The 26675-nt window shown below is 36.7% G+C and overlaps 1 protein-coding gene across 4 annotated transcripts in view; it reads left to right on the top strand.

The window, feature by feature from the left end:
- The window catches only part of MSH3 (mutS homolog 3), a 188583-nt gene that overhangs the window by 35266 nt on the left and 126642 nt on the right, over window positions 1-26675 (top strand). For all 4 annotated transcript variants that reach the window (XM_087862031.1, XM_087862032.1, XM_087862030.1 and 1 more), the window contains exons 9-10: window positions 18019-18131; window positions 20745-20859. In XM_087862031.1, coding sequence (XP_087718157.1) covers window positions 18019-18131; window positions 20745-20859 — 228 coding nt within the window. The remainder of the gene's footprint in view (window positions 1-18018; window positions 18132-20744; window positions 20860-26675) is intronic.

Genomic DNA, 26675 nt, shown 5'->3' with positions numbered 1-26675 from the left:
AAAGAACCAAGAGAGAAAGTAGTATCATGGAAGGGTTAGATAAAGAATTTCCTGTGAGGAAGACTGGCTGGTGGCAGAGACTATATCATAATGATCTTTTGTGTCCCCAGTAACTGTCATAGTGGCTTGCATATAGTAGGTACTTAATAAATGATCAGTGAATGATTAAACAAGTGACTTTTGGGATAAGGAGATAAATGGATATTTCCTATGTGTTTTTCTTAGGAAAAATGATTTAGGTTTTATAAATATGGAGGGATTGTTGTGGTAGCCGGGAATTCATACATATGTGTGATGATAAATGTATATATAAGTGGTATGGATGGAGCCAACTCATTTACTTCCTTTGGAAAGACTATATTAATTCCCTATCATTTTTTTCCTATTGTTTTTAGTCTTTAAAATAAAAAAAAAAGTCACTTTAAAGTAGTTTATTTAAGCTTCTTGACATTTCCATGGACATTCCCTTACAGTAAATACTCACGGAATCTACATGGCTAAGTGGTCCCTGACAAGGAATTACGTAATATTTTAAAGACTGATGTTGATGATAACAAGGTCCTAACCTCATTTCTGGCATATTGTACTCATAGGAAATCTTTTTTCTTCTTTCTTTCTATTCTGTCTTTTTCATCTTCCTCATTCCTTAATTCTAGAGTAGGAGATAAATATAAAGTTGACTCCTTTGTCATTCTATTTCATCATTTATTATATAATAATTTCACTTTACTATTTAGAAAATTCAGAATTAAAAAATCGCAGATGGGGGGCGCCTGGGTGGCTCAGTTGTTAAGCATCTGCCTTTGGCTCAGGGCGTGATCCCAGCATTCTGGGATCTAGCCCCACATCAGGCTCCTTTTCTGGAAGCCTGCTTCTTCCTCTCCCCCCCCCCGCCACTTGTGTTCCCTCTCTCGCTGGCTCTCTCTCTGTCTGTCACATAAATAAATAAAAAATCTAAAAAAAAAAAAAAATTGCAGATGGTAGTAGATTAAGTAGCAGAAAAAAAAATCTCATACACCAGAAGAAAACGTCTTTAGGAAAGCATTTAAAGAGGAAGTTTTCTTAGTAATAAAAATCTGTTTTATATTAATTAAAAAAAAAAAAAACTAATTCCTGGTAGAAATGCCATTGTATTTTCAGTAGTTCATGTTTTTCTTTTTAAAAACCAAATACAAAAGAAATTTTAATAAGATTTTTTCCTTGTGATCTTAATAAGAAATAATTGTTTTTGTATTTAAGATTTATATTATTTTGTTAATTTTGTTTTTATTGAGGTATAATTGAAGTAAATCATTATATTAGTTTCAGATGTACAACACTGATTTGATATTTATTTATATTGTGAAATGATCACCACAATAAGTAAGGCTAGTTAGCATCCATCACCATGCATAGTTACACAATTTTTTTTTTTATGATGAGGACTTTTAAGATCTACTCTCTTAACAACTTTCAATATGTAATACAGTATCATTAACTATAGTCACAGTGGTGTACATTACATCCCCAACCGATAGTTTTGAATATATGTAGCCAGCACTTTTAATGGGTGTGCTTAATATATATGAAATGGGTGTGTTCTTATATGTGAAAATCCAGATTTTAAAACATGGTAAATTAATACGTGATTGTTATTATACAAGCGTGTTTAGGGTATATCTAAATTCTAAGCCTTTGTGCATTTTCATTGAGTGTAACTCCACAGGAATGTCTTTACTTGAAAAGTATAAATGGAGTGTACATATAATAGGCTTACTGATAGTAGTTGAGTAGGAAGAAACAACATTTGAAGAGTGGAGGACTGACATAACTAATTAGTACAGAAAATCCCCAACCTGGGGCCAGACTGCATGAACAGAAAGTTCGAAAGCATTGTGTGAGATATGCCTAATTGTTTTACTACTTCTATATGATTTTTGTAAGTATACCTATTCAGTTGAGGTTGAAGACTTAATTTCATAAAGTCTCCTAATGAAAGCATTTTATTCTGAAGTTACAAGATCACTGACGTAGTAAGTGGCAAGCCCACTAGCTCCCCAGTCCTATTTGTTGCTTCTGCTGTCGTTAAAATACAACTTAATGGCAATCTAAAAATACAAATATCTCCATAATTGAACTCTTAATACAGGTAGCCATCTGTCCATAGGATCTCTTCAGTTATTTCTTTCTTCCCTTTCCCTCTTCATAGCTCAGAAAGAGATTCCTTTTACTTTCTTTCCTTGTAGCCAAGTGTCCTTTCACTGTGTTTTAAATAAAAAAACCTTGAGGCTAGCTTGGTTCACAGCCTCTCTGGGCCTGCTTATGTCTAAGCCTTTGTAGACTCAGACTTATCCATTAGTCTTTTCAATGACTCCTTTCTGTCAGACCTCCCCACTGAAGAGAGATTTCTTACTAATTTCCATTATTTTTCTTGATTACTCTGAGATTATTCTCTTATCTCTGATTTTCAGGCCAGCACTTTCTTCTCTCTCCCTTTCTCTTTTTTTGTGGGGTCTTTTTAACTACTAGCTCAAGTTTTGATCTCTAGAGCCATAAAAGTCTGTGAAGTCCTGCTGTGTTTTTTCCTTCTACCAATTTTCATCCCTCTCTCTTCCTCCCTCTCTCTATTACCCCTCCCTCTGTCTTCTGTTTGGTATTTAATTTCATATATAATTTGACTTAATATACATAATACTGAGGTTGACGATGTTTCCTCAGGTTTGTTGGGAGCTCTCATACACCCCAACAATTTAGAAAACTGAAAAGTTCTTGGGACTCTTTCCCTCAGTGTTATCTTGAACTCTTTCTTTTTGTACCTTCAGCTCTGACCAACTCTTCTTGGTCAGGCTAAGCTGGGCTCAGTATCTCATGGGAGTGGATGTGAACCCTGAACACACCATGTAGTTATGGGTTGCCTCAACCTTGATAGGAAGGCTGGTAGAGAGGGGAGTGCATGAGTGGATCTGTATTCCTTCCCTGATGGCCATGTTGGACCGTGACCATCCACAGGATTAGTCCTTACCTAGTGGGGCCATTGACATCAGGTGCGTGCCATTAGGTGCTTTGTGTCTACCCAGGAAGGCCTGCACCTGACCCATCATGGCAGTGCTTTTTGAACTGTGGTCACAAGTCATTAGTGAATCATGAAAACAATTTTATGGGCTGCAATGACCACTTTAAAGAACGAGTTAAGATAGTATAGAGTGGAAGATTGATGAATGCGTTGTATGTAATAAGCTAAGTTTAATGAAACCTTTTCCATTTGCTATACATCCTAATCCTGTCTTTAACCCAAGAAAAAGTTGCTTCAAAGCGTGACATACTGACTTCTGGTCATTCCTGTTAACAGTAAAATAATGTATACAAATAACACATTAACTGAATGTTTCCCTTTTCATTCAGCTTCACAAATATTTATTGTATAATTATCACGAATCTCATTGAGATGGAAAGATCCATTACCTTTGCCCGGTAAGGGCTACTAATCTGTTTGGGGAGCGAGCACATACACAGATGGCTCCAATACAGAGCAGACTGATACAGCATGTGAATACTGCTGGAGTACATGAGAGGGAGGGACTCGGCAGCGCTACTTGGTAGATATATAATGTGATCCACAAATGTGAGTCACTTGTTACATTGTTTATTTTCTTATGGAAGTATAGTTGATACACAACATTACATTAGTTTCAGGTGTACAACATAGTGATTCCACAAGTCTATACATTATGCTTTGCTGACCACAAATGGAGCTACCATCTGTCACCATGTGATACTGTTATTACAATACCATTGAATACACATATGTAATTTTAATTTTTCTGGTAGCCACATTAAAAAATAAAAGAGACAAATGAATTTAATTTTGATAGTATATTTATGTAATTCAGCATGTCCAACATGTAATTTTTTTTTGTCCAGTCATTCCAACATGTAATTTTTTTACTTTCTTTTTTATACACTAATTCTTTACATTCCTTTTGACACACTAAGTTTTCAAAATCTAGTATGTGTTTTACAGTGAGCCGCGCATCTCTGTTCTGACTTGCGACATTTCAGGGGCTCAGTAGCCGGCCACATGTGATGAGTAGCTATGTATCAGACAATGCAGTTGGACAGAGTGTAGGGAAACTTTATGTAAGAGAGGGCCTAGACTGATAGGTAGCACTTAACTAGACAGTGCTGGGAACAGCATTCCACAGTGAGAGAAGAGTGTAAACAAAGATGAAATAAGAATTTGTAAAAAAAAAAAAAAAAAAAAAAAAGTTAATGACTCTCTTCCTATGTATTAGGTATATTCTCTGATCACTACTGTTATTAACTCATGTAATCTTCACAATAGCCCTTTGAATTCGTTACTACCATTATATAGTAACTATATATTGTATAAACTAAATTTTTATAAATGTGGAAACAGGCATTAGTGGTCAAGTAACTGTTATGTATATATGTATATGTGTATCTGTCTCTTTGTGGAAGGCAGAATGATGGCCCACCCAAAGATATCCATGTCCCAATTCCTGGAACCTGTGTGTATGTCAGGTTACATGGTAAGGGGGAATTAAGGTTGCTACCCAAATAACTTTAAGATGGCGAGAGTGCCCTGAATTATCCAGATGGGCCCAGTTAATCACAGGAGTCTTTTAAATGTAAAAGAGGGAGGTAGAGGGGGTCAGAGTGATGTGTGATGTGAGTATTTGACACATAACCCTGGCTTTGAGACAGAGGAAGATGCCATGAGCCAAGGGAACATAGCCTGCCTCTAGAAGCTGGAAAAGATGAGGAACCCGATTTTCACCTGGAATGTGCAGAAAGGAACGTAGCCCTGCCCAGTGAGACCAGTGTCAGAATTCTGACCTAACCGTGAGATAATAAGTGTCTGTTGTTTTAAGCCACAAGTTTGTAGCAATTTGTTACAGTAGCAGAGTAATGCACTATCATTATGTGTGGGTTCTGGATAATGACACAAAATGTTCTTAACCTTTTGTTCATGGGTAGCTATTTTCAGGAATTAAGTCAGACCGCTGTCTCTTTCTTGGATAATGAGTTTCTTCTTCCTCATTTTTCAGAGTAACTGGAAAATGACAGGTATTTAATACTGTTTAAGCGGACATAACTTTTCTTGCAAATAGGAATATAAATATTAGTTGTGGTTCTGACTGAAATATTGGAAGTTTGGAAGTGCTTAATCAAGTTATAACTGCCCTTTTTAAGTCTGAGCAGTTTCTAGTTGCTAAGTCAGGGTATCATTTATGTATGAATTACCTTATAGGTAAGTATACTTTACAGTTTTTTTATATAACTCTTAACTATCAGCCCCCGGATGTCACAAAGTTTATCTGTGGGTGATTGAATTGAGTAAGACAAGAGATTGCCCACCCATACATAATGAAATCCTATTTCTACTACCTTCCAGAGAACAGTGAGAACAGCTCGGCCTGCGGGTTGATTGTCATATTCTGCCTCCTTCCCACCTACTTATAGCTACAGAGAGACAGAGCTTAGCCTCTCCTTAACCTTCTGTGAGGAAAGGGCTTCCTTAGGTTAGTTCCTTGGGCCTGTGCACATTGAAGCATACGCTCTTAGAAGGAGAGAAGCTTCTATCTTGCTTCCTGCTTGCATATTTCCTTCCACTTTATCTTTCTTTCTCTACTAACAATGCAAAGATTTTACTTCAGGGAGAATGTGTTTTATTCACTCCTGTCATTATCCTATATAGCAAAATACTACCTCTGTCAAAGTGCTGATCTTTTACAATGCTCTGCAAACACATAGATGCAGAGTGATTTTTTAAAAGTATGATTCCAGCGTTAAATGCTGGCTAAATGTAGACAACAGCGGTGGAATTCATTAGTTCCCTGGTGCTGTGGTGATGTGAAGTGTTTGTGGGTGTCTTTATTCTAACTTCAAAAGTGGAAAATTTATGCTTTTTCTGCTTGCCTGTGCTCAGGGAGCTTAGTGAGTGCAGCCTCATCTTCGGGAATTCTCTCTGTTTTTAAAGATTTTATTTATTTGAGAGAGCTAGAGAGAGAGCATGAGCAGGGGGAGGGGCAGAGGGAGAGGGAGAAGCAGGCTCCCCATTGAGCAGGGACACCCAACACGGGGCTTGATCCCAGGACCCCGGGATCATGACCTGAGCTGAAGGCAGACGCTTAACCGACTGAGCCACCCAAGTGCCCCTGGAATTCTCTTTATGGCTTAGGAAATCTGTATGATTTTCCTGCTTTTAACCTCAGAGGCTCTAGGCCATGCTGATTGCTCCTGAGTGATTACAGGTGCTTTTTGCCCGCTAAGCAGTCCTTATATGTAAAAATCAGGAATTGGACACAAGACAGATAGGAAATGGTGATTTTATTTTAGATTTTCACTTGCAGACTTTTAGGTATTTTAAATTCTAATTTGATTTGATGCATTTAAATAACAAGTCATGCAGGATGGTTAAATTGATTCATTTTACAAGAGTTTGATATGCAAACCCATCACTTGTATAAGGTAACCTATACCTGAGGCCAGAAGAATGGCATACTTTCTCCTGGTCTCTTGTCCCTGTCTCTGGGCCTTAGCTCCACCAGGCTCTTGGCATGTTCTCAGCATGTCAGGTACAGTGACAGATGGCGCAGAGCAGTGGTCTGGGTGCTGACTCTGGCACCGGACACCCTGCATTTGAATCCCAGCTTCCTCACTTTTTAGCTGTGGCTCTTAACATTATTGTGGCTCAGTTTCCTTATTCAAAAACAGGTGTATAGCAATACGAGTACCTCATAAAGTTGTAGGGAGGATTAAATTAGTTAATACATGTAATGGACTTAAAGCAGTCCTTAGAGCATGGTATTCAGTAAATATTAGCTCTTATTTTTCATTCATCACTTATTTTTCTACCATTCTTAAGTTATTCTTAGATTGTGCAGTGTGTTTTTCCCACATCTATCGTAAAATTTTCTGTATCCGAACAGTCTTACTGCTTTTATGAAGCTGCCCTGCAATTTTTAGTTGTCGGTCTAACCTTGGCTGTAATTGGAATCGCCTGAGGATGTTAAATACTGATGCCTGCATTTTTGGTCTGTGCTGGAGCTGGCTTGTAGTAGCTTTGAGGATGGATTGTTGTATTTCCGGGAATTTGCTGTCAGGTGGTTAAAGTACTGGTAGCTTAAAACCAGCCATGGTGGGAATATTCACACTCTTGAACTTGGCAGATACCTCCACAGCATTTCTCTCAATCTGTTTGGTATTCCTGTGATTTGTTTATAACCCTCTCTAAATACATGCTGAGCCTTTTACTGGAGTAAATTAGTTTGCTAGGGCTGCCGTAACGAAGTATCACAGACTGGGTGGCTTAACAAACAGAAATGTATTGTTTCGCAGTTCTGGAGGACAGAAGTCCTCAGTCATGGTGTCACCAGGGTTGGCTCCTTCCAAGGGCTGTGAGGGAAGGATCTTCCAGGTTTCTTTCCTTGGCTTATAGACAGTTAACTTCTTCCTCTGTTTCTTTCTATTGTTTTTTCTTCTGTGTATGTCTTTATGTTCAAATTTTGCTTTTTTGTAAGGACACTAGTCCTACTGAACTAAGGCCCAGCCTATGGACCTCACTTTAACTGGATTATCTCTGTAAGGACCTTATTTCCAAGTAAGGTCATATTCTGAGGTGCTGGTGGCTAGGACTTCCACATATGAATTTTTAAGGGGACAGAATTCAACCCGTAATACAGGTCAGGGAACTTTTTTCTTTTTTCTTTTCCTATAGTATTTACACAGTGAAGATTTGTTGACTTGAGTGAAAAGGAAATACCAGTTAACTGACGTATTATTTGTTTATAATTTTTTATTCATTGTATTATGAATTCCAGGTAGTCGATTTGTTGATTTTGTTTTTGTTTTGTTTTGTTTTGTTGTTTTTTGAACAGCTCTTTCTGGGCATAATATCAGAGTTAGTATTTATAGAGAAAAACAGTTTAGGAAGATTAGTTACTTTAGGTTGTCTGAGACAAACTTGAGCTTGTTAGTGAACTCAAAAGGCATATGATCTGAGTGAAATAGTCTTGATTTTGTGTCTGTTGCTGAGAAAATGCTTTTAATCATGCATGAAAAAATGAGATGAATTTCCACTGATCTAAGAATGTTTTAATGCTGATAGTCGTGTTCAGGATTATGTAAGACTATAGAGTTCTGAGGAAAGTAGGTTTTTTTGTTTTTTGTTGGTTTTTTTGTGTGTGTGTGCTTTTTCTCAAAGGCAAATACAATGTCATGTAATGATTTTGTGATATTTGTGATTAAAAACATTTTTTTAAGCACAGGAAGCATAAATTATTTTTTTAAAAAGGGTCTACCTTGTGTTAAGATGATCGTATACAAAATAGTGGCACATATTTCATGGTGCACTGGGTGTTATACGCAAATAATGAATCGTGGATCACTACATCAAAAACTAAGGATACTGTATGGTGACTAACATAACATAATAAAAATTATTATAAAAAATAGTGGATAATATTTAAATTATGATCATCTTAAAGCATGTAAATTTGGATGTACTTTTTGAAGTTAAATATTTTTCTTTCAGAGTGAGGTACTTCTCCATACCATTGCTTTTTGCTGAATAAGTACTAGAATCTTACCCCAGAAATGTATTTGAAATATGTATTTGAGGGGTGCCTGGGTGGCTTAGTCGGTCCGTCTCTTGATTTTAGCTCAGGTCATGATCTCAGGGTCATGAGATGGAGACCCACTTTGGGCTCCGTGCTTAGCACAGAATCTGCTTGAGATTCTCTCCCTCTGCCCCTCCCCAGGCTAACGAGCTCTCTCTTTCTTTTTCACTCTCTCTCTCTCTAATAAGTAAATAAACCTTGACAAAAAAAAAAAAAACACATATGCACAGGAATTTGTTAGTGTAATTGTTCAGTTTTTTAGTAGAAAATTTTCAGTTATAAATTATATATTCAGTTATAAATTATAAAAGCTTTATTTTTAATAAACTTTAATCAAGTATAATTTACATGCACTAAGATTTACACATTTTGAGTGTATGAGTCAAATCAGTTTTGAAAAATATATACATCAATATAAATGCCCCCCAATTAAGATGTAGAGCATTTCCATATTCCCAGAAAGTTCCCTGTGCCTGTTTGCAGTCATTTACTCCCGCCTCGTCATCCTAGTCTACATGAAGACTGATCCGATTAGGCTGTCTTAGAATTTCACATCAGTGGAATCATGTACTTTTATGTCCAGCTTCTTTTAGCATAATGCCTATGAAATTCACCCATGTTGCTGTGTATCAGTAGGTTTTTAAAAATTGTTCAGTAATATTGCTTTGTATGAGTATACCAAAATATATTCATCCATTCACTTGCTGAACATTTGTGGTTTTGCCTATATTTGGTAAAGCTGCCAAGAACATTTGTGTACTAGTTTTTTCATGGACATGTTTTTCTTTTGGGTGAATACCTAGGGGAGTGGAATTGCTGGACTGTATGGTAAATATGTACTTGACTGTATAGGAGACAGCCCAACTATTTTTCAAAGTAGTTTGCCAGTTATATACTCCCACCAGCAGGGAAGAAAGTTGTAGTTGCTCTGTATCTTTGCCAACTCTTAGTATTGCCAGTCTTTTAAATTTAACTGTTACAGTTAGTATGAAGTGGTGACTCATTTGGGTTTAATTTTTTTTTTTTTGATGACCAATGTTTTCATGTACTTACTGACTATTCGTATATTATTATTATTATTTGCCCATTTAAAGAAATTGGATTGCTTTTCTGATTGAGCTATAAGAATTAGAATTCTTTCTGCATTCTGAATAAAAATCCTCTGTTAGGTATATGTATAATGAATATTTTCTCCCAGTCTGTAGCTTGCCTTTTAATTTTCTTGATGACTTTAGAAAAACAGATGGTTTTTTTTTTGATGAAAATCATATTTGTCAATTTCTTCTTTTACGGTTAGTGCTTTTTGTGACCTAAGGAATCTTCGCCTATTTAAGGTTATGAAGATTTTTTTATGTTTTCTGCTACAAGTTTTATAGTTTTAATTTTTACTTTTGGCTCTGTTAAGTATTTTGATTTAATTTTGGGGCATAGTATGAGTATAGGGATTGGAGTTCCTTTTTTCCACGTAGTTACCAGTTGTTTTCATGTCAGTAGCTGAAAAGACTCTTCTATCCACGTTAAATTACGTTGCTGCCAAAGGCTTTATTTTGAATTTAACTTTGAAAAGTGACCTAGATTTTTACGTTCTTAAAGTAGATATTTTAGACAGTAACTTTCTAGGATGTCATTTTAAAAAAGTGTGGTGCTTCGTTTTGTTTTTTGGTCTCAAAAGTTATTTACATTTTAGAGACTTAGAGTGGATGGGATGGGAGCTCTAGAAACCCACTCTGCCAGCTTCTCCCTAATAGACCCAATTAGAGGTGAATATAAAATAGACGACCGCGTGTGTGTACATGTGTTTTTGTCTTGTGTGAGAAAAATGAAGCTAAAGGGCTTGTGGAACAGCCGGGAAAGCACATCAATAAGTATTGCACAAGTGGTACCGTCTTAAGTAATCAATTTTAGAACTTAGTAACTTCTGTTGTTAATTTTTCTTATGTTTAACTTTAAAAAATAACCTGAGTATAGGTAAGACTTTCTACACCTTTTTGTTTTCTTGTCTTTGAAGGCTGCCGTTTAAGTGTAGAATAGCTTGTTTCTTGTGACCTGAAAATGCTTTGCACTATTTAAAACCCTTTCAAGCATCAGAAATGGGTGAGATGGTATTGCGGGGGGAGGTCCAGTGGTTTCTGAAATCACACATGAGCTTTTCCCCTCTTCACCTCTGTTCCCTTGGAGTGAAAAAGGTGCTCTTGGTAGCTACGGAGAATATTCCTTTCTGCTGACATGTTTTTTACTTTGTGGCTATCCTGCCCAGTTACATCTGTTCTAAAGCTCTCTCCCTTTTATCCCTTTTCCTTTGAGTACACGACTACTCCTTTCTCTCATTCTTAAGTAGCCGTGATAGTAGTAATTATGGTAGCAGTAGCTAACAATATGTTTTAGACACTGTTCTAAGCACTTTATATTTACTGACTGATTTGATCTGCACAGACACCCTGTGAGGGAGCTGCTGTTCTTTTAATACAGATTTTATAGATGAGGAAGCTGAGGCAAAGAGATGTTAGGTCTAGGGTTCTACAACTGGTAAGTAGCAGGACTGGGATTTGGTCCAGGCTTCCTGGCTCTGAAGCACATGCTTTCAACCGCTATGTTACATGGCCTCTCAGGAAAAACACGCAAGGAAGCAACCATTCCCTTCCTTCACCGCTGTTTCTGGACTTAAAAAGGAGTCATGTTTTATAGCATAGTTGACATACTGTTTTGGTTAATATTTCATGAAATTTTCATTCCTTTATAATGCATATTACAGTTTATATTTCTATCTCTGGCAGTAAAGTTTCTAACAAAAAGCATGTGTGTTTAAAACAAAGTGGCTTTATTTCTAAAGCTATTACTTTACAAACCGCAGTCCATGTGTCTGGTAGAAAGCGCAGGCCTTCCTAGCATGAGGTTCTTCTTCTGGGAAAGCGTCTTAGAAGAGGTGAGTCTTGGCCCATTTCTGTATGAGAATGTGCGCAAACGGCTGGGGTATTACCGGTATGTGGAGATGGGTGTTAAAAAGACCCAGTCTGCGATGAGGTGAAAGTTTAAGCAAGGATGGAGGTTTTCAAATGTTGTTCAAGAGAATTCATCTTTAGAGATTTCCAGGGTCAGAGGAGATGAGCTGGGAGGTCATGACTCTGGGCAGAAATAAATGGCTTCTTGAGGCCTTTAGGGTTTTTCTGCCTCCATTCCCTCCCCCTTCACGCTTCCCTTTCCCTTTGGTTTCCCAAGTCCCGAGTGCTCTAATCCTCTTAGTTTTTCTCACCTCATTGCGGAGAGAAGTACTCTTCTGTCAGGTTTGCCGAGACAGATTGGTGACTTTTTGATGCAGCTTTATCTAAAAGGAAAAAAAAAAGTAACAATCACTATAAAAGAAGAAAATGTAAAACCAAAAGTGGAGAAAAGGCTAGAGAAAGTTTTAGAAAGACATGAATTACGCAGTACAGAATTCTTACATTAAGGTAAAACCTTTTCACACTTTTCTTCTTCTGAAGGGCGCAGCCACCCTGCATACGGACCTTGTTTAGTTCCTGGGCCCTGGGCCTCTGTTCTGAGAACTCAAGGAGCTTGCACAGGGAGGGAGGAATTTCTCAGTCCTCCCTCTCACTCCCCAATAGCCAGTCTTCTGTGGCTGGGTCTGATGTGTTTACTTCTGCTCTCTCTAATCCTGCAGGGGCCCTAAATCTCCTTTTAGTTTTTAGTCCTGGGAGGAGGGTCCTCCTGGTCTCCAGAATCTCTGACTTGTACTCTGCATGTCTCACCTAAAGCAGACTTACCAGCTAAAATCAAACTTTGGGTCTTCCTTGCCTCAGTTCCCTCTTGGCCATGTGGCCTTGGGGAGAGGTTGCCAACTTTCTTAGAAGCTATCTGTGTCATCGTGTCTACTTCCGTCTCTGGGCAGCAAAAGGTTACTTTTGTCATTTTGAAAATCCCTCATTTTGCAGTGAGCTCTTACTGAATTTTTTGAATTCATGTAAGTGAATTTCATGTAAGTGAAAAGCTGGAAGGTAGGCTAGAATCAGGTGTGGCTGGACTTAGGATCCTTTGTCTCTCCTCCTTGTGTTCACTTTCATCTCATGTTCCACTAGGTGGCAGGATGGCTCCAGCCACTTGGTCCCTGTACTCCTGGACTCCCAGACTCCCAGGTTCAAGTCCAGGGAAATGGATGAACATCTCCTGGCAGCTCCTGCATAAATTCTGTAATCTACTCTTTCCTTCTCTTTCTCTTGCTCTTTTCTAATAAACAATTTTATTTTTTGAAGAGGTAGTATATTTTAGAGGTTCAAAAATGTAAGAGTATCTTAAGGATGTGGAGTGAAAAGACTTTCATCTCATCCTTTTTATTAGTATGAAGCACCTCTTTTTTCTTATTTAATTTTTTTTGTCCTGAATTCTGTCTTCCCTGATAATAAAATCTTGTTCAGTACTTTCTTTTTATTTACATTTGACTAGTATATCCATCTAGACAAATTATTTTTTCAGCTATCCTTTTATTTTTAACCTTTTTTTTTAAGTCTAGAACCTTTTTTTTTTTTTAAAGTTGTATTTATTTATTTGACAGAGAAAGACAGCAAGAGAGGGTACACAAACAGGGGGAGTAGAAGAGGGAGAAGCAGGGAACCTGATGTGGGACTTGATCCGAGGACCCTGGGATCATGACCTGAGCTGAAGGCAGACGCTTAACGACTGAGCCACCCCGGCGCACTGTTTCTAACCTTTCTGAATTACTTTCTTGTAAGTTTTACTCTTGTTTGTAGCACAGAGGTTTTTTTTTTCCCCTTTGTAATCCAATCTGAGATCAGCTCTCTTTTAATAAGTAAGTTGACCCCCATTTGCATTTGTTGTTTGGGCAGATATATTTTATATTAGTTTGTCCACATCATTTTATTCTGTTTTTATATCTTGTGAAGAATCTTTATGTGGCCTTTTTCCTTGCTGTTTTTGTGGCTAGTTATTCTGATATTTGTCTGGTAATGGTTGTCATCATAATTTTAATTTCGCATCATGCTCTTAATATTAGTCTTCCTATAGATCCTTACTATACGTGGTGATAAAATTAATGAATCTCATACTAATTCTAATATAGAGACATTGTAACTCTATTACGTGGCCTGTTTTATTCACTCTGGATCTCTCTTAGATTCTATCCTCAGAGGAGAGAATTAATCACTCAGCCGGGAAGCTTGGAACTCAATCAGTATTTTTATTATCAGTAAGAACGCTGTCAGAAGAGGCTTTGTGAGTTTTCCTATAGCAGATTGTCAGCCTTTTACAAGGCTCTTTTTGTCTATAAAAATTATGGTTTCTAAAGTTAGCATAGATCATAAAATTGGTAAGCTGACATTTGGTCACAATTGAACGTTAGATCAAGATCTTTGTAGGTGGTCTGTTACTCAACACCAGAGAGTCATCAGTTTTATGTTCAAGTTGACATTAAAAGATATTATTGGGTCTGAAGTTCCTTTATTTTAGTGTGGGTTCCATACTTGTTGAGAGTTTTATCACCATTTAATTTTTCCAAAACAATGTATTTGGCAACAGAAAGGCATGTTACATATGAAAAGGATTTTTTAAAATTAGAAGTTTTAATTTAAAACAGTCCAGCTTCACATACCCCTTGTAATGACTCTGAGACTCCTGTTTTGACCACACTCCCATCCAGCACAGAAGGGGAGTCACCACCCTGGCCAGGCCCAGGGAGGAGCATAGACTCTGTTCAGCCTCCTTTCCATTCAGGAGGCTTCAGCCCAGGCCACAAACAGCCTCTGTAGAGATTGGGAAAGGGAGGGTGTTTTTAGAATTTTTTAGCCTCAGGTCAGTTACGTGACCACAGTTGACTTCCTTAATTGTTTTGGTGGAAAGGTACCTACTGTCCTCCTCTGACAGAGCAGCTGAAACATAGACTATTGTTGGAGAAGATTTCCATTTCCTCTTTGTACTCTGGTCCTGCAGGGACTGCCATATAGTTCCTGCGGACTACTGATTTCAGTCTGCATTTTGCCCGTGAATCATTCTGAAAACCCTGTTGAAAATGAAAATACCCCCTCTCCCTTAACTCCTGTGAATTCAGATTTAACACATTTAGGGCATGGGATCTATGCTTTTAATGTATGTTGCTGGCGATTGGGCTGCAGGTCTTCCATGACTAGCTCCAGGAAAGCAAGATGGACAGTTCTGTGGCTCATGCAGAAGTTTTACTGAAATCCAGTTTGACAAATTTCTGGTTGGATATTACTCATTATGTACACAGTGTTTCAAGTAGACATTTGTTTCAAAGATAGTGGTTTAATTTACCGTAACTTTCTTCGATTAAGAAATCTGGCAAAACACAGATTCTGTAACTCCAACCAGTTTGTGGAAAAAATGTTTGCATGAAGATGTTCAATATACAGATTGCGGAACGATGAGTTTAACGCTCTTGTAAGGCTTCCATGAAAGCCTCAAGGATAACTGACAAGCCCATTTTTATCAAATTTAATGGGTTTCTAAATCCTTATCTGCTTATCAAACAAAACGTTAATTAGAACAGTAATTGAGTAACCACCTGCCTCTTGTGTTCATTCTAGGAATTTGTACAAAATCACTGTGGAGCTCATGTAAGGTCACTCGCTGCTTTTTGAGTTGCTAAATAATAACTTTGCTACAGGCTTCTAAAAATCCAGGTATTAAGGGAGTCTACAGGAAGATAAAAATTGATAAGAGATTTGTAATAGTTAGTCTGATACTCTCTCTCTGGTGGATTAAGGTGAAAAAAATCCTTCTTTAGCGCTACAGATGGGAGAAAATCCTCCCTCTTAGATTTCTTCCTGAATCAGCTTATGCTAGCCTCGTCTTCTAGTAGAACAGAAAAAGCCTTTGGAGCTAGGTATGCTGGCACAGGTTTTCTGGGGAAACAAAACAAAACACTAAGAAATTAAGCTCATAACTTTAAGCAACAGAGAACATCATGACAAGTATGATATATCCCAGGAATGCAAGGATTATTCAGCATCAAAAACTACGAATACTATATTAAGAAATTAAGTGAGATAAAAGCCATGTGATCATTTTAACACATGTAGAAAGAACATTAGGTTAAGATTCAGTCATCCTTTATGACTAAAGACGTTTTTCCCCCCTAACTGGGAAACTTACCAAACCTTAGGCCAGTAAGTCATTTATTCCAAAACCTATAGCAAGCCTCATGCTTAAGAGTAAAACTGTAGAAGCCTCCCTATTATTGTCAGTGAGAAGACAAAGGATGCCTATTAGCAATACCTTTGTTCAACACAACCCGAAGGTCTTAGCCGGTAGTGTAATGAGATAGGAACAAGAAAAGAATAGGGAGGGAGGGAGAGATAAAAATACCTTTTTTTCCCCAGGTGATATTAATGCATACACAGACAATACAACCCAAGAAATTGGAGTATTCAGTACAGTTGCTACATATATAAATCGATAGGTTCTGTATACCATGATAACCCTCTAGTAAATATGTTTCCCTTCACAGTAGTAGTAGTTTATAATATACCTAAGAGTGAGTACAACCAAGGAATATAAAACATGGAATATTATTACATATAAAAGACAGAAAAATTGTACTATCTTTAGCAATAGGATATCTTGATTTATTAAGTTATTTTTCTCCAAATTAATTCACTTATATCCAATCAAAATCCTAATAATATTAGGTTTTTATTAATTTGACAAGATGAACCTGAAATTTATAAAGAAAGCCAAAGGCCCATGACTAGTCAAGACAGTCTTGAAAAGCAAGGTGTAGGGGCCCGGCCACAGATACTGATACCAAACCATGGGCATTAAGATACTGTAGTCCCAATACAGAGATATACAAAAAGATCAGTGGAACAGGATAGAGAAGCCAGTAACAAAGTCACACATATGTAGAAATATGATATGCATTGGAGGCAGCAGTATGAAGTGGTAGGAAAAGATGGAATGTTCTATAAATGGTGCTTTAATCTTTAAGTGATAATCATATGGAAAGTCAAACTGTTTCTAACTTCATACCATCCCCCAAAATAAATTCAGGTGAATTTAACTTGAAAAGCAAATCTTAAAAATTCATTAAAAAACATAAGAAGTAATGGAATACTTAGCAGTACTTGAAAATTAAGAGAGGCTTATCTGTCTTCATGTATAAATCTTGTAATACTGAGTGCAAAAGCAAGGTATAGGAGGATGGGTGTAATAAAGTACCACTTACGTAAAGTTTAAAACATGAAATAAAACAGCATGTTGTATGAAGGTGCTAAAGTATATTGCAAAGTATAAATACATATGTAGTAATACTATACACCAAATTAGAGATAGTGTTTACTTTTTCAGATGGTAGAGATGAATGTGACTGATGAGGGATGTGTGCAGTGTTTTATTAATTATTTAATGTAATGTGTTCTATTTTTTTAGATAAAAATGTTCTAAAGCAACATGCAACAGGTGTTAACATCAAGTGAATATCCAATAATAAAGAAACGGTTGAATAAATTACGGCTTTTACATACTATGAAATATTTTTCAGCCATTAAAAACAATTAGTTGTAGGTAGATCACTTTATGTGGAGGAATTTCCAAGAGTTACTGTTTATGAAGAAAATAAGATGCAGAAAAGTTTATATGAAGTCATCCCATTTCTATAAAACAAGGACATGTATGAGTGTGTGTGTGTATACATATATACATATATATGTATGTGATATATGCTTGTGTACGAACATATGAACATGAAAAAAATAAGGATTTGTTCTGGGCTGTTAACATGGCTTGGGAGTGAGGTCATAGGGAAGGAGAGGGGGGCAGGGGAAATGGGGAGCCAAGTGAAACAGAAAATGAGAGAGAAAACGTACTACCCAGCATGGATGATACGGTTTTGTTTATGTACTTACTTAATTTCACACAGGCGTGCGTGCGCACACGTGCGCACACACACCCACACCCACACGCTCATGCATGCAGTTTTAAAGAGACTGTAGAACTACTTTAAATAGTGAGATTTGACCTAGGGGGAATTTACTGTGTTTCAGTGGGGACTGTGGTAGAAGTGGACTTAACAAAAAGATGCCATTTCAGAGAAAGATGTATTTTATTGGTAGAGTATTTAAACAAATGATGTGATTAAATTAAAATGATGCTTTTCCAGTTTTCTCCCTTTTGTATTTATCAAAGTAATTGACCTTAATTTCAGTGAGTTCTTGATAATCGCAGTGGTAAAAGTTGTAATTATATTTTATGAAATGGGACCTTTTATGAAATGGGGCCTTTTGACAAGGAAATTTGAAATCTTTCTCTTTTTTTTCCAACTTGGGGGAGAATAAAGAATGAATTTCTTTTTTTGGTCAGGCCAAGGCCTAAATATAGATAGTTCAAGATTATGAATAATTATCTTTGAAATCTTCATTTTTTTTTCTTTTAGTGTGCGGGATGACAGAATTCGAGTAGAAAGGATGGATAACGTGTATTTTGAATACAGCCATGCTTTCCAGGCAGTTACAGAGTTTTATGCAAAAGATGCAGTTGACATCCAAGGTAAATATTTTGTATGTGTTAGCCTTAATGTCCTCAAATTAACTGAGTTGCGATTTGGATAAAGATGTAAGTTTGACTTTCAATTTAATGAAAACTAGACAGTTACCAATAAATAACTGGCAGAAGTAGAGGCAAGAGTTCACTTTTCTTGCACTCATCAAAAACACCTTGCATCTTCTTCCTTTGTCATTATGACCATCTAGTAACTTGATGTTTTTGACATATTCATTAGAGTGTAAGTTACAGGCCAACCTTCCTTTGCCTCTCTTACAAAATGGCCCATTATTTTCTTTGCAATTTAATAGAGTATTTGGATGAATCTCCTGATAAAGGCTAGTATTTTGTTAGACTGCTTGCCGTAATTTAAATACCAGAACATTAATGACAGGGTATTAATATGTTAAGTAACCATCTAATCTCCATGTCCTCAACCAGGTATCAGTGCTTGACTTAGTCTGTACCCCTCCTTCCCACTGGTCCAGCTTACTCTGTTAAGGTTCATTTATATATCTTATCACATGCTGCAAGGCTTTCACCGTTAGACCATGGATAGATCAGTCTCACCTTGGCTCCCTCACAGGCACCAGTGTCTTGTTAGCACTTCTGTCCCCATCCCTTTTAATCTCCCGGTGTCCAGTTGAATTGAGTGTCTGAGAGGGTAACCCATTCTGACACATTCTGCGATGTCACCAAGGGATTGTTGTCTTACGCTCAAGTAAAGACAAGACTACCATAAGCCACTTTGACATCACATTCATTTAGAAGTGTATGGGATAGGAAACCAGCTTGCCAGTGGGGGGCACTTGTTCCTGTTAGTGGGAATAGTCCACAGGGTTTGTAGCCCCGTAGAGCCCTTGAGAGCGAGCGTAAGTTTCCCCCCACCTTCACCCCCTGCCAAGTGACAATTCAGCTGCAAAGACAGGACGGTTTCCCCCCACCTTCACCCCCTGCCAAGTGACAATTCAGCTGCAAAGACAGGAGATACTCATCAGAATCTACCCAGGCATAGAGTCCATGTACTCAGAGAAGGCCAACCTCTCTAGAATTAGGTGTTTATAATTCTTCTTAGTTCAGATGCAGTTTACTAGTTTCAGGTCATTCTTACCATATACAATGTTACCTCATAACACATTGGCACTTCATTTTTATCAGGTTTCCTGGGGAAAAGAGCTACAAAGTTAAAGGTGAAATTCTCAGAAGGGGGAAGAGTTTTGTTAACTCTTTCTTTACACCTTGGTTTTATAAAAAGCCACAATAGAAATTAATGTACTTAGTATCACTGATATATAGAGGATATTTTGTAATTTTTTTAATTTCTGAAAGTAATAAATGGCTATTGCAAAAAAAGGTCCAAACAGAGTTGTGCATAAGGAAAAAAAAGTCCCTCCCCCCAGATCTTTAAGAGTTTTTATAGGTACAAATCCATACAAATAAGTATACACATATAATTCTGTATACTACATATAACTTGGATTTATTCTTTCAACTAATTTTTATTGACTGCCTATTATGCAAGGCATCACGCATACAATAAGGAATAAAAAAATCAAAGATTCCTGCCCTGCTGGAGTTCACATTCAAAGGGGAAGATACATACAATAAAACAAGTTAGTGTGGTTGAAAGTGGTAAGTGTTATGAAGAAAATAAGGCAGGGAAGTGGGAGAACTTTTGAATAGGGTGGTGAAGTAAGGCCTCACTGAGAAAATGGCACTTGAGCAAAGATTTGAATGAAGACTGAAGGAGTGTTGTGGTAAAGCCATACACACAGGTGAAGGAACAGTGTTTTAGGCAGAGACACCAGTAAGTACGACATATCTAAGTGCCTGGCATGTTTAAGGAATAAAAGGAGCCTGGGTGCTAGAACAAAGTAAGGGAGAGAATGAGGAGGTGAGCTCAGAGATAAAGGGGATCTGGAAGGCAGGTTGCAGGGCCTTAAAGACCCCTGTCAGGACTTGAGCTGCTTCTCTCAGTGAGTTGGGGATGTTGGAGGATTTTTATAAGCAAAGTAGTCTAATGGTCTGATGTACATTTTTAAAAGGATTCTTCTGGCTGCTCTGTTGAGAATACCCTGTAGGGCACAGGAATGAAGCTGGGAGACCAGATGGCAAGCAGTATTCCTGCTGAGAGATAAGAATGATTGTACAACTTTTTTTCACCCTCACTCAGCAGTATATTGTGGAGAGTTTTCTGTGTCTGTTAGTAGATGCAAAATAATCTGGACTTACCAAAATTTATTTAACTAGTACTCTCCTGATGTTCACGTAGGTTGTGTGTAGACTTTACTATTACAAAAGGTTTTCAGCTCACTTCCTTGTATACACATCTTTGACATGCATTTTAGAGTACTTCTGGATCAAAGGGGATGGGCATTTTATATTTGAAAAAGTTGTTCTCTTGCTCTCCCAAAACGGGCTTATTTCACCATCAGAAAATGCCCATTTTTCCATGACCTGGGTACTTGTAATCTTCTACATTTTTCCAAAAGGCAATTTTAGGAGGTATTGTCTAAATTATTATTTCAGTAACCATAAACTAAGTTTCACTTAACTTAAAGTTCGTTTTTAATAATGGTCAGCAATAACTTTAATGAAACTATATATTCTGTTTTTTAGCTTCTCAAAGTTTTTCTGGCATCATTAACTTGGAGAAGCCTGTGATTTGCTCTTTGGCTGCCATAATAAGATACCTCAAAGAATTTAACTTGGAAAAGGTGCTTTCCCAGCCCAAGTAAGTGATTTCTCAAAAAAAAAAAAAAAAAAAGGGGGGGGGTAGAATTATATTTTAAAAATTTCCTTTAAAAAGAAATTCTTGTTTTCTTTTGGCTTGAAGTTCACATGGGTTCATTTAGAAATAAGAGCATCTGAGAAATTTGACATTACTGCCTTTTTCTTTGACTATTGGCTGACAGAAAGTTATCTTCTGTTTTCTAATGTGTGTCAACATTAAACCAGATGACTGAATATAATAAGTCCAGCCTTAGAGTGTAATTCATTCTCTCCATAATTCAGTCTATAAAAGTATTTCTTATATTGAATTTGATAAGTACTGTACTCAGACAAGTGCACCTACTATTGATAGAATATTTTTTTTTAAGATTTATTTATTTTAGAGAGAGCACAAGCAGTGGGGAGGGACAGAGGGAGAAGGAGAGAGAGAATAGCGAATCCTCAAGCAGACTTCCACTGAGCACGATGGTGGGGCTTTATCCCAGGATCCCGATAATAAGTCCTGAGCAGAAATTAAGAATCGGCCGCTTAACTGACTGAGCCACGCAGGTGCCCTTATAGAATATTCTGTTTGGGGGCAAGAAAGAACTGGTATGTTCATGTGAAAAATATTAATATAAAAATATTTATAGAATCCTTACGAATTCTGTCAATTTGTGCTATTTAATATACTGAATACTAAAGCACAGTTAATTGGCAAGTAATATTAAGTGGAGTTAGAAAGTGGTATTAAGAAGCATTCATAAAACTTCTTATTCCTGGTTTCAGTTCTTATTTCATAGACCATAAAGTTGGAGATGAAGAAGATAGCTACTAACATAGCTTTTTAAAAGAGTGATTAACTTTGTGGAGTTCAGAGATTTAAAACTCGCAGTTGCCATTCTAGGAAGATGTTAGTTTAAAAACCAGTGGAATAATAAAAGGTAGTGGGACAACTTCCTTGCCTTTCTGTATTTCACCTTCACCAGCCCCTGGGCTTTGGCTCTGTGAAGAATTAACCTTTACCATTTTGATGCTTGATAAGTAAGCTTCTTCTGTTGTGCAGAGTTGGGTGGACAGAGAAGAGCTATTTCACTAAAATGGTTGAACATGAGTTGGGGTACAAAGAGGTGGTACTGGTTTGGGGGTGTTGGGGAGGGACAAGAAAGGTCCCTTGTGCGTAGTATTTAGGATAGAACAGAACATCGTTTCTCTGGAAGCAGTTTTGTCCTGTTCAAAATCAGTCTAAATATCCATCAACAGGAGAGCGGATTTATTGTGTTATATTCCTGCAGTGTAATGTTATATAGCAATGAAAATAAATGGACTGGAGTTACATGTATCAATATTTTAAAAATTAATATTATATTGAGCCAGAAATCAAATTACTGAAGGACACATGGTACACGCCATTATATGAAGTTAGAAACATGTAAAAAAGTCACTGTTTAAGTAGTGCTTAGGAATATTGCTTATGAATACATGCATATATAGGGAAGATATAAAACTTACATGGAAATGATGAACAACAAATTCAGAAGAGTGATTTCTTCCAGTGGAGAAGGAGGAGAAGCAATGAAGGTTGGTGAGGGAAATGGCACAAGGGAATTCTAGTTGATGTTTTATTTTTTAACTTGGATACTATATTTATATATATTTTAGTATGACTGAAATGTTTAATTAAAAAGTATCAGCCTGGTATTATACCTCATCAGGTTGCACTTCAAGCTCCAATAATAGGAGACTTATTGCAGGTATTGATCCATATGGTTGACTGTGTTGGAGCCCCATGAAGAAAGGATGGCAAACTGACTACCATTTGACTTCTTTCTTCTTCATGATAGGGAGCGCCTCTGAGTGAGGTAGAATTGGTGACTATAGCTTGCCCATTAAGACTTGTTTCTGTTCCCGTATCACCAAGGAATGAAGTATTAATTTTGGAATAGAAAAACTTTAAAAAAAATCAGGCTCTGATGTATATAGAAGTAGATGAATTTGGCTCTGAAAACATTATTGCGTCCTCCTTATATTCAAAGTAAAAATAATGCTGAATAGTAAAATATGTTTATTTGTACTGAAATTAAACTAGTTTATTTTTAAATTACCTAACTTGATAAATTATGTGAAGCTGAACTCTTCTCATTTTGTGTTTGATGGTGGTGGTGGGCAGTGGTCAGGGAACTGAATCTGCTGATGACTTAGTATGTGTCTAATCTGCTGGTTGGGTGATCCCCTCTTGTCATTGCCATAGAGCCAGAGACAAAGATGGAGATCCATAGTAAAACATCCTCATATGGTATAAATTTTTATCACCCAGCATTTACCCAGCACCAAGCAGGGAGTCAGTAAATATAGCATTAATGGAAGAAAAGGAGAGAAGGAAGGAATTCTTTATCCTGTGATTGTACTTGTTTGGAAATTGCCAAAATGTCCTTGGGAGCCAAGATTAATGAATAAATGTGGTGATCAAACTGGTAATGTTGTTTTGCTTAAACATGAAATGTGAGTGATGTTATATGGATGGGATGTGATTCGACTTTGAAGATAATTCCAGAAGAGTAATTCCACAGTTATATTTTGGAAAAAGCATGTTGCGTTCAAAGTGATTACTTTGGAAAACAACAATGTTCTTCTCGTGTATTTAGAATTCAGTTATATTACTTTAAAAGTTCATCAGCATGAGTATGATTAGATTTACTTGAAGAGCTGTGTTAATGGGGAAAAACTTAGTTGCCTTGTATGGCAAATGCTTACACAAAAACTTTTGTATATTTCATAAAAATCTTGATATGCATTTATTTAAAAGTGCACCTTTACAATAGAATTTTAGGTTATTAGAGAAAATGCATATTTTAGGTATTCTCAAGAATGGATTGAGGTTTTATTAGGTCAGATTTTGAGGTTCCAAGTTTCTCTTGAGAGTTTAAGTAGGTTTGTTCCAGAGCAAAATGGTATAATAGAATAAATAGAATGTAAGGGATATTAGTCATCATGACAGAATTAGCCTGATTCCCAGATTTATGAAGTTTTAAAGAAATTGGCATTTTTGTTGGTGTTGGAAATGAGGGCTTTTGTCATTTCAGAGGACTTTTTATTAAGATTGCTGTGGTCAGAACTTCACATGGGTTTTGGAAATTTAGAAAAGATTGACAAAATCCATCCAAGGGAAACTGTAAGAGCTTTTTCTTAGAAAACTTATTATAACAGAAAGATAACATAGAGTGTTTACTTTCACTAGTGAAAGTGAATTTTATAATTATTTTAATGACCTCTAATGGGTAGAGACCAGAGATGCAGCTGAATATCCTAAAATTCACAGAATATCCCTTTACAAAAAATAATTATTTAGCCCCAAATTCAATAGTCCAAAATCACATTAAAGACACCACAAGAGAAGAAACTACAGACTAACATGAATATGGACATAAAAACCCTCAAAAAATACGAGCAAATGGAATCCAACAATATAAAGGATTATATATCATGACTATGGGATTTATTCTAGGACTATAGGTTTGGTCTAACAAATTGAAAGTCATTTAATGTAATATATTGTATCAGTATAAGAGATTAAAAACTACAGGAGCATCTCAACAGCCAGTTAAAGCTCCCTTTCATGATAAAAACAGTCAACAAACTAGAGCTAGAAAGGAATGTCCTTACCCTGATAATGGCCATCAGTGAAAACCTCAGACTCTAACATCATACTTAATGGGGGAAAGAATGAATGCTTCCACTCTAAGAACAGGAATAAGAAGAAGCAGTGTTTTCCCACTTTTGTTGCATATTGTCCTAGAAAATCTAGTCAAGACAATTAGGCAAGAAAATAAAGTAAAAGGCATCCAAATTGTAAAGGAAGAAGTAAAATTCTGCTATTGCAGTGAACGTGAAAATATGTATAGAAAATCCTAAAGAATTCACGAAAAAACGATTAAAGCATGTAAAATGAGTTCATGAGGTTGCAGGGTATGAGATCAATATACCAAAATCAAAATCAACTGTGTATCTATAACCTTGCAATGAAGAATCCAAAAATGAAAATAAGAAAAGAATTTCATTTACAATAGCATCAAAAAGAATAAAATATTTAATTCATTTAACCAAAGAAATAGAAAACCTGTATTCTGAAAACTATAGAACACTGTTGAAAGAAATTAAAAGAAGACTTGAATAAGTGGAAAGGCTTCCTAGGTTAGTGGATCAGCAGACTTAATCTTAACTAAGATGGCAGTATTCCCCAAATTGACCTACAGAGTCAGTATAATTGTATCAAAATCCCAGCTTGGTTTTTTTGCAAAACTGACAAACTGATCCTAAAATTTTATGAAAACTCAAGGGCCGAAGAATAGTTATAAGAATTTTGAAAAAGAATATCACCCATCACTGGCCTATCCCTAACCCTAGCCCCCCTCCCCTCTGAAGCCCTTAGTTTGTTTCCCTGAGTCCACAGTCTCTCATGGGTAGTAAGGAGGGCACGTATTGCATGGTGCACTGGGTGTTATACGCAAATAATGAATCATGGAGCATTACATCAAAAACTAAGGATATACTGTATGGTAACTAACATAACATAATAAAAAATTATTATTAAAAAAAAGAATAACAAAATTAGAAGGTTCACATTCCCGTTTGAAAACTTGCTGCAAGGCAGCAGTAGCCGAGACAGTGTGGCACTGGCATAAAGACGGACCTACAGATGAGTGAAATAGAATTGAGAGTCCAGAAATAAACTATTCATGTTTTGTCAATTGATTTCCAACAAGGGTGTTAGAGCATTCAGTGGTGGAAAGAATAGTGTTTGCTTGCTTGCTTGCTTGTTTTTTCCAGTACAAGTCCCTGTGTGAACCTTGGTTATTGTTTGACCTAGTGTTTTCTTGTGGTTCTTGCCTTGACCTCATGGATAACTGGTTATCTATGCAAAAGAATGAGTTTTGTATTACATTACCTCACGTCATAAAAAATAACTCAATAGCCATTTCTCCAGAGAGCATATACAGATGACCAATAAGCACATGAAAAAATGCTCAGCATCATTAGGCATCAGATAAAGTCACATCAAAGCCACAGTGAGCTACCACTTCATATTCACTAGCATAGCTATAATAATAATTTAAAAAACCAGACAGGTGTTGGTGTGAATGTGGGCAAATTAGAACCCTCATACATTGCCAGTGGGAATGTAAAATGGTTATAACCACCTTGGAAAACACTGTGGTAGTTCGTCACAGTGTTTAATATAGACTTACCATATAATCCAGCTATCCACTCCTAGATATGTGCTCAACACAAATGAAAACATACGTCCACACAAAAATTTGTATGTGACTGTTCATAACAGTATCATTCATAGTAGCCAAAAAGTGGAAACAATCCAAATGTCCATCCATTGATGAATAGATATATAAAATACGGAATATGCATAAAATGGAATATAATTCCACCATAAAAAGGAATGAAATACTGGTACGTGCTACACCATGGATGAACCTTGAAGATATTCTGTTAAAGATATGTTAAAGAAGCCATCACAAAAGACCACACACATACGGTATAATTCCACTCACATGAAATATCCAAAATAGGCAAGTCCATATAGAGAGAAAGCCAATCAGTGGTTTCCAAGAGCAGTTCCCATTGGGGGAAATGGAGAATGATTGCAAATTGGTATAGAGGTTTTTTTGGGGGGGAGGAGTAATGCAAATACCTGAAATTACATAATGATGATTGAACAACCTTGTTAATATTACTGATAACCATTGAATTACACCCTCCAAATAAATGGTGTGGTATGTAAATTATATCTCAGTATAATATCTCTCTCTCTATATATATAGGTAG

Source organism: Ursus americanus, chromosome 5, assembly GCF_024610735.1.
Source record: "Ursus americanus isolate L20-20 chromosome 5, mUrsAme1.1.p, whole genome shotgun sequence".
NCBI classification, from domain to species: domain Eukaryota; kingdom Metazoa; phylum Chordata; class Mammalia; order Carnivora; family Ursidae; genus Ursus; species Ursus americanus.
The sequence above is the reverse complement of the archived record's forward strand: the minus strand, read 5'-3'. Positions and strand labels throughout refer to the sequence as shown.